Here is a 9,907-nt window from a genome sequence, read left to right on the forward strand (position 1 = left end):
ACGTCGATTGTGTAAAAGAGGAATTGAGACAATTATTGTAGTATTAGTGTGGAGTAATTTGGTTGGAGAGAGAAAAGAGATATATCTCTCTCTGCTGAGAAGTAATTACTCTCACCTGTCAGCTGGTTTGAGCGATCCCTCCCTACTGCCACGTCCGACTACATGCACCTTCGAACTGGAATATGATTTGCCCATACAGTTGACAGCCTCGCAAGTATATGTGCCCAGTGAAGTGGGGTCATCCAGATTGGCGGTCAGCGCGAATACATCGCCAGCCTTGATTTCTTTGGAATCCTTAAACCAACGCAACTGCGGTGTGGGTACACCAATCACCTTGCATTCGAGCGAAACCGTGCCTTGTTGGGTGAGCACAGCACGTAGTTCCTCAATGAACTCGGGTGCCTTGTAAGCTTTGGGCACAAGTACATTCAGATGTGCAATGCATGAATTGCGGCCACCCGAGTTTTCAGCTAACACCATCCACTGTCCGCCATCTTCCAATATAACAGGACTCACTTCCAAATAGTGGAAGTTGCCCTCGTTTACTTCATTTATTCGATCGTTTTCACATATTCGTCGATCATTTCGGTACCAAGTGAGCTATTACGTGGATATATGCATTTACATATATGTACATTCTGAATTTGGTTTTTATATTAAATCTAAATGTAAGAAAGCGTCTTACCTTAACATCGGTGGAACTACGTATCTCGACTAACAATCGAGTGCGAGTTCCCACTTTCACCGACAGATCAACCAGTCGTCGTAGAAATACGGGTGGATCCTCACCCGTCGATCTGTCCTCGACAATGAGCTCCACATCTTTGCGAATAACATCATTACCTTTCGTTCGTGCTATCAATGTATAATGACCGGCGTCCTCCCGCTGCACGTGCTCCACAGCCAATTGTACAGCGGTGCTGGTCTGTGTTATTCGCAAGCGGTCGGAATTCGCAATTGGCAATTCTCCACGGCTCCTGCAGAGAAAACAGATGAACGATGAGTTAGCAAATCAATAAATTTCTATCAAAGTTATGATCATTTTAATCCAATATTTTTAACGGAACTAAATAAGCATGAGGAGCTGATATCAGAGCATCAACTAAACATAAGTGTTTAATCCTTGATTTCCTGTCAATTTTCGAGTTTATTTGTGAAAAAACTGATGATTCATACTGTTGGATTAATACAAATAAATATATACACACATGTTCAATAAAAAAAATTATAAATAAAATGTCTACTTTGTCTTTCTTTTACAGCAACTAGGTTCTTTCAAAGCTGCAAGATCGGACTAAAATACATTTTAGATTAAGACTGCGATTTCTTTGGTATGAGCATTTAAATAAATTTTGGTCGATCAGTTTGAATGACAGCTATATGCCAATTTAACCCGATCTCAACAATTGGTTCGGTGATCTGAACCATTTTTTCAAAAACTTTCGCGTTGTCTTCGATCTTGTCACATAAAAAAGTATCCATACAAGGTCTTCATTTTGATCGATCACTTCTTAGGGCAGCTAAATTCTATAGCGGCGCCTTAACTGAACAGCTGCTTGAAAAGAATGTGTGAAAATTATCGGATCGATATTTAAAGAGTGAGAGAATATATATACCTACATATATATATTTATTTAATAGGGTTTCCACGTTTCCTTCTGGCTGTTACAAACTTCATGGAAAAATTTTATACCATGTTCAGGTTGTAAAAATGGTGTGTAGGTTCGAAGAAACAAATTGTTGCGTCTTATTATCTTATGTATGTATTGTTTATTATAGGTCGTAGACTCGGTTAGTTTCATTAATAAAGTTTGTTTGCCTGAAATATTTATAATAATATCAACCTTATTAACTCAAATGAGATGTAGTATATGTGATGTACCAGCTGTTTCGTTAATTATTGATTTGTTTTTCGGGACATAGAGTTAAGAAGGTGAAAATATATGTATATAAAACATGTGGTCCGATATCGACTGGTTCCGACAAACTTTTGACTAAGGAAATGCGTCAATGCCTCAGGTGGGCTATAAAGCACCAAAGCTGAATGATGTCGTTTGCAAGTAATTTCAAGTTCAACATGTTATGTAGCGACGGGATGTCGTTAAAAACGGACCGTGAAGAAACGTTGTAATTTTCTGATTGATCGTTCGGTTTGTATGGAAGCTATATGCTTTAGTTAACCGATCTGAACAATTTCTTAGGGTTATTTTGCCTTGAAAATAATCTATACATTTCGTGAAGATTCATTGTCAAAAGTGAAAGTTTTCCATACAAGAACTTGATTCCGTTCGTTCAGTTAATATGACAGCTATATGTTAAAGTGGTCCGATATCGACAGTTCCGACAAATGAGCAGCTTCTTGAAGAGAAAATGACGTTTGCAAAATTTCAAAACGATATCTTAAAAACTGAGGCACCGTAAATTGTAATTTTTTGATTGAATCATGAAGTACATAGGATAGGGTTATTTATGGAATAACACATCGGGTCCCCGGGCTTTCCATACACATAAGCTTAAATGTGGCTAAATTTCATTGATGAAACGTTGAAGACCTCCGGAGTGAGCACTTCTCCAGTTTGCTGAATGGCAGTGATAAGCATAACGCCCAGAGAAGGCGAACCCGATTCCCAAATTAATGACGATGGAGCAAACCTTCTATTGCCCGACCAAGAAGAAGTTCGAAAAGCAATTACCCGTCTGAAGAACAACAAAGCGGCGGGGACCGATGGATTGTCCGTCGAATTATTCAAACACGGCCGCGAAGAACTGATAAGGGGCATGCATCAGCTTTTTTGTAGAATATGGTCGGACGGAAGCATGCCCAACGTTTGGAATTTAAGTGTGCTCTGCCCAATCCACAAAAAGGGAGACCCCACAATCTGCGTCAACTACCGTGGGATAAGCCTCCTCAACATCGCGTATGAGGTACTATCGAGCGTATTGTGTGAAAGACTGATTGGACCTTATCAGTGTGGCTTGGGCCTGGAAAATCAACAACCGGTCAGATATTCACAAAGCCCCAAATCTTGGAAAAGAACCGCGAAAAGAGAATCGACATGCACCACCTTTTCGTCTATTTCAAAGCTGCTTTTGACATCACGAAAAGGAGCTACTTTATGCCGCGATATCTGAATTTGGTATCCCCTCAAAACTAATTCGGCTGTGTAAACTGACGTTGAGCAATACCAAAAGTTTCGCAGGATCGAGAAGGACCTCTCCGAGTCGTCCGATACGGAACGTGCGACTTTTTCAATCTACTACTGGAGAAAATAATTCGAGCTGCAAAACTTAATGGAGCAGGTACAATCTTCTATAAGAGTGTACAGCTTCTGGCGTATGCCGATGATATTGATATCATTGGCCTCAACAACCACGCCGTTAGCTCTGCTTTCTTCAGAATGGATAAGGAAGCAAAGCAAATGGGTCTGGCTTTAAACGAGGGCAAGTCGAAATATCTCCGGTCATCAAACAAACAGTCGTCGCGCTAGCGACTAGGCACCCACGTCACTGTTGACAGTCATAACTTCGAAGTTGAAGACAATTTCGTCTATCTTGCAACCAGCATTAACAGCAACAACAATGTCAGCCTCGAAATCCAACCCAGAATAACAACAAACAAAAACCAAACCATTATTTTCGTCCTGCTATATGATGCAGAGGTATGGACGATAACAACATCTGATGTGTCGACGTTATGAGTTTTCGAGAGGAGGGTTCTGCGAAAGATTTTGCGCGTTGGCCACGTCGAATATCGCATACGATGGAAAAATGAGGTGTATGAGATATACGACAACATTGACATAGTTCAGCGAATTAAGAGACAACGGCTGCGCTGTCGTAAGTATGGACGAACACACTCCAGCTCTGAAAGTATTCGATGCAATACCCGCCGGGGAAGCAGAGGAAGAGGAAGACCTCCACTCCGTTGGAAGGACCAGGTGGCGAAGGACTTGGCTTCGCTTAGAATCGCGTAAGCGGTGTCTACGCCAGTAAAGAAGAAGAAGAAGTTGAATAAAAATAAAATCCTGTGTTCAAGACTTGTAAATATCATTAAGATCGGTTGACTAATTCTGCAAATCTTGACAACCACCTTCGAAAATACAATTAAGAGAAGAAAGGCGTTTAGCTGTGTCTCAAAACTATTACTCAAATCAACATGAGAATTAAGACAATATTCTAGAAATGATGGTTATTTTAGAATTACATAAAGCAATAAAAGGAATGTATTTTTTGAAGTCATAAAAGCCAAGAGGCTGGTAACAAAAATAATCCCGAGGTATGGTTGCATCACATTACGTTAACCTCTTTATCAAAATTTTCATTTGAATTGAAAAAAAATCGATCCATTTCTGAAAAATGTGTGTCTTCGGCAAACTCAAGCGAAAACGGTCGTGGTCGAACCGGACTGACCGTCAGGAATATTTTACTTTTTGTTTTTGAAATTGGCGGGTGCTGTCTTAAACTCTTAATTCGGACCTAGACCTACCTGACCTAGATGCGCCCAAATTTGATCAATATATGAGGAATTGTGTTTCATGAGAGCAACGACAATGTCTGTATGAGACTGGCAATATGAAATTACCTTTACAATGGCAACAAGTTTGAGCTGCAAAATGATCGATAGTTAGGCCACTCGATAGCTTGGATAATTTAAAAAGATACCATCGATATCATTGTTTTTACCTTTGAATCTACTTTTCGTTGATTTAAATTAATAGACCTTGGCTTTGCGCACTTTATTTTTTTGAAATTATCTTTGGAAAACACATAAAAATTAATACAGTTACACATAATAATTTTCATGTTACTACATAAGCTTCGCTGAGAGCTAACGAGTTATAAAAATTAAACTTTTTTTATACATTTGCTAATGTAATAATATATACTAAAAATACGTCTCGACAGAGTATGTACTTTATTCCTCAATAATTCAGTTGTTTGTGTTTAAAAATAGCAATTTCTTGATGTTTTTAGCATTTATAGCTGTTCTGTTAGCAAAAAAGTCTGGCTAAACATTTTCTCCGACTCTGTAAAATTAAAACTAATTAATGTGATATTCGTTTATATGCTCTGTAGTCAAACTTAACCTCTGGGTATATCATACATAATAATGAGAATTTCGATCACAACAGAATACTAACATATTAGTTTCTATTTCATAATTTTATTCTCCAAAATTGGTAGTATTAATTAAAATGAAGGTTACTTTACAATTTTTATTTTTCCACGGCTTTTAATTATTATTAAAATATTAAATGGCGTCAAAAATTCTGAATTGCGGCTGTATGATTGAATAGCTGTGCAGAATACACATGCATATGTATATTGTTTCAGTAAACAAAATATACTCGTATCAATAACATTATCTTAGTACAAAGGAAATGTATAAAGTTGATATGTAAACGAACTATCCAATATAATAAGTAATAAGTAATCACATTAGTTAGTACAGGTATAAATAGCCGTGAGATCTATGTAACAAGTTAGTCTTAAGAATATCCAATAAAGAGTGCGCATTTCGGTGCCATTTAAAAGTATAATTTAAGTGACTCACATCGTGTAAACGACATTAACTCGCGCAACCAAGCAAGAATGAAAAGATGATTTTGAGGCAACCATCCCTGCAAGCCATCTCTTGATCCCGTTAATTAACCACCGCGGTTAACAGAGAAAAAGTTTCTTAAAGTCCAATTATATGAAAATAGTAAACATGAATTCACTATATTTGATTAAATTGTAGGTTTTGTTTAGCATAGTAAAATTATCCAAATTAGATGAACCCTTTTTGACGCATTGGAGCTTTGAGTTGCGCGGTAGGTAAGAGTTAGTTACCGCGTTAATTCCTTCAATATATTGGAGTTTCCGTAGTCGTGACTTGCTCGGATGTTATCAAAAATTAGACTTTATATTTGATACGAGTATTACCAGATTATATCGTTATGTATTTATTGTTTATTAAGCGAAATTTTGCAATTTTTTCAAAACTGTTGTTAAGAACTATATATATGTATGTATGTACATAAATAAAAATGAATCGCTAAAATGTATGTACGCTCATAACTCAATAACGCCTGGACCAATTTAGCCAATTCTTTTTCTTAAATGTTCGTTGAAGTTCAAAGATGGTTTTTACGGCGAGAAAAATTCGAATAATTTCCGGAAAACCCCTAAAAACAGCCTTTTTCTTTTCCCCATACAAACGTTACATACATACATACATATGTACATATATAAAAATGAATGTTTGTTTGTTAGTAACACTAAGAGAACGGTTGATGAAATTTTTAAAGGTTGTTTTGTTGTGGATCGGGAAAGGTTTAGAAACAAATACCTTATACTTTTTCATGAGGAGAATTGGACAATTAAAAAGTAACATTCTTCATACACATTTTCCAATTTTTGTTTGTTTTGTTTTTCAATATTTTCATTTTGTAAATTATTTGAATCGTTCAATTGCGATCGCTTGCTTTTTTTTTCCGGCTATCCAAAGGAAAAATTATTGAAAATTATTCATTGAAAACTTTATGTGTGTTTCAGACGAAGTGATCAATTACTGATTTAAATTTCTTACGAAGCCACGAAGAGGTCGCGCTAATATTTGTCGGCGTTCTTTTTGCCATCAACGTATGGCAGCCCAAAACCAAAGTACTCCCAAAGTGCGATGACATATGTACGTGCGGAATTATGGATCGCGGTCAATCAGCTAGCGATCGTAACGATATCACAGCACGACTTTTTAAACAAAGCTGCGATGTTTGAAGGTCTTTATCTTGAAGCAACCTATGGTATATATGGTGCTGTTAGATGCTGAATGTATTCTGTTGCGGGTTGCCGCAGGCAAACATTCTTCTATGGATGCGGATGGTGATTACACCAGACCAAATTGATGAAATCATTTCAGCGGAAATTCCTGATTCAGAAAGACCAACCAATATGGTTCATGGACTTTGGGAACCTTACAATCCCACTTTAGTTTGTATGTCTGACAATAAATGCACGAAACACTACTAAAGTGCTTTTCTTTCGGAAACTGAAATGGCAAATGATGGATATTCACTGTATCGGAGTCGCTCACCAGACGACAATGGCAGAACATTTAGCTTTTAGAGGCGTGAATATCGACGTTAACAACACTTCGAAGTTGACAGCACATGGATCGTACCATATTCGCCACTTTTGTCTAATTCACATTCAAAACTCATGTCAATGTTGAATATTGTAGATTGGTGAAATCGATCAAATACGTTTGCAAGTACGTCACCAAAGAAAGCAACATAGCGGTTATTGGCCTTGAACGATATGAGACCAGCAGTATCAAATCGGTCAATATGTGAACCGCAATAAAGCGCTTTGTAGGATGTTTACTTTTGCAATTCATGAAAGTTTTCCGACTGTTATGCGTATCGTGGTTCAACTTCATTTAAGTCATTGCGTATTGTGAATGGTAGAGTGTGTGCAACTTTTTGAGAAGCATGCCAGCAGTTGCGTTTGCTGGAACATGCTAATCACTGGAAAGAGACGAAGGACAATGCAATAGTTACTTCGAATGCCACTGAAGTTCGCATAGTTTTCGCGAAGATCATTTCGACATATCAACCTTCAAATTCGCGTTAATTATGGGATACGAAAAATGACATTGCCGATGACATTTTACATTGTATTCGCTAAGAATTGGAAATGGGCAAATTTCGGTTGATACTTCCAGTGGTTTGATATCAACTTCACATCCCTTTTGTCAATTCACTTCAACGGAAGATGAACTCATCACGAATGTTTATCCGCACATTGGCAAAATTATCGTAACTGCAATTGCTTGAGTGCACGCGCAATTTTAATTGCCAAAAATACCGATGTTAATGACTTAAACTGGAAGATTCAAAGCCAAATTCCGGGTGCTTTGCGATCATATAAATCGATCGAACGTCTTGACAAGGAAGACGAAACCGTAAATTATCAAGTGGAATTTCCAAATCTTTGGAGAGCCTTGTATACCCCCAGCATCATTTGCGTCTCAAAGTTGGATCTGTCATTATTATGTTTCATAAATCTTCATGCGCCAAACTGTGTAATGGACCCCATACTGTTATGACGCAGTTATCGAATACAAAGGGGACAACCATTTCATTTCAAACGTATTCAATTTCCAGGAAAATTGGCCGATATATGTGGCGTGTTAACGAGTTGGAAACCCATCTTCTTTGTATATTTACGAACCAGAACAGAAATCAAAAAAAATTACGTTTAGTAAGCTGCGCTACATTTAAAAATGTAGAAAAATCGAAAATAAATCATTTTCGACAAAATATAATTTCAACTTTTTTCATTTCAAAGCATATAATTTCACGCAGGACAACGGCTGCGGGGTCAGCTAGTTAACATATCATATAAATAACATATCATAATAGATACATATAAAACATCGGTAGTCGAAATAAACTATGAATGGGAAACGAAAATAAAGCTATTCACCTAATTTAGACAAATTTAACTATGCTAAACAAAACCTACAATTTAATCAAATATATTGATTTTGTTTTTACTACTTCTATATATAAATCAATATCAGTAGTTTTTGTCACCAAAAAACATTATAAGTATGTAATGTAATGCCAAATTTCACTAGTTATACTTAATTTATCCAAACAATATGGTTATAATAATAGTTTTGTTCACTAACGTTTGTGCGTATTACCCAAAATTAATCGGGATAGATATAGGGTTAGGTATATATAAATGATCAGGATGACGAGAAAAGTTAAGTACAATGCGTCCGTCCGTATGTGCAAGAGAGAGCAAGAAGATATCTTGATAAAACATGTCATACCGGGTTCTTTAGTACAATAAAATTACGAGTTTCTTAGATGGGCGTAATCGCACCTTTACCACATTTTTCCCACAATTATCCATTAACCGAAAACCTATAAAGTACCATTACTAAGCACTAAATCAATACATAGTATATAAAACAAAGTCTTTCTCTGTCCCTATATCCCTATATGCAAAATCTTTAAAAACTAAGCAACAGATTTTGATGCAGTTTTTTTAATACAAGTACAACATTAAATTTTGTTTTGAAATTGGTAAAACTTTTACCGTAAGATTTCAATTGATGAAACAAAAGTTTATAGCGGTGATTGCCTATCATAGCAAGAGTGCACAGTGGTTTCAATGTTTCAAAGTGGTCGTGACGACACAAATGACGATCAACATGTGGGCAAATCAAAATCCGTGATAACCCGGAAAATCAACGAAACTGTGTAAATTCATCAAAAATCAGCCCGAAATCATCATTGAAATTCGGAAATGGAATTGAATATATCAAAATATCGATTTATCGCATTTGTGACCGAACATTTGGGCTTACGAAGGTGTGTGCACGATTTGTTCCGCACAAATTGACTGACGCCCAAAAATTGCTCAACGATTATTTGACCAAAAATCACATTTTAACCATTAACCACTTCCCGTATTCACCTGATATGGCACCGTGCGACTTCTTCCTTTTCGGAAAAATGCATTTTCCAATGAAAGGAAGGCGTTATGCAGACGTAGAGGCCATTCAAAAGGCTAGCACCGGCATACTGACGGCCATACCGGCCAACGAGCTAAAACACTCGTTCAACATTCTTTTGGACCGTGCAAAAAGCTGTATTGAAGCAGAAGGAGAATAAATATAATTTGAATAAAATAAATTGATTTTGCAGAAAAAAAACCATTTGTTTTGTTTTTTTTTTAAGTCCTATTTACTTTAGAACGCACCTTGTAGATAGAGTGATTGAAGAGGATATATAATAACATCCATTAAATAGTGGAAAGTAACATTTATTTTTGAGGTTTCTAATGAGATGTCGTAAATAATTACATTTTTTCAAAATGAATATTTTCGAAAGTTATTGTGGAATTAAAA

At 36.6% G+C, this 9,907-nt stretch overlaps 1 protein-coding gene across 1 annotated transcript in view; it reads right to left on the bottom strand.

Moving 5' to 3' along the window:
• LOC126755597 (titin) overlaps positions 1–9,907 on the bottom strand; it is a 98,544-nt gene that overhangs the window by 72,831 nt on the left and 15,806 nt on the right. The window contains 2 exon segments of the mRNA XM_050468289.1: positions 116–600; positions 686–977. Coding sequence (XP_050324246.1) covers positions 116–600; positions 686–977 — 777 coding nt within the window.

Source organism: Bactrocera neohumeralis, chromosome 4, assembly GCF_024586455.1.
Source record: "Bactrocera neohumeralis isolate Rockhampton chromosome 4, APGP_CSIRO_Bneo_wtdbg2-racon-allhic-juicebox.fasta_v2, whole genome shotgun sequence".
Lineage (NCBI taxonomy): Eukaryota > Metazoa > Arthropoda > Insecta > Diptera > Tephritidae > Bactrocera > Bactrocera neohumeralis.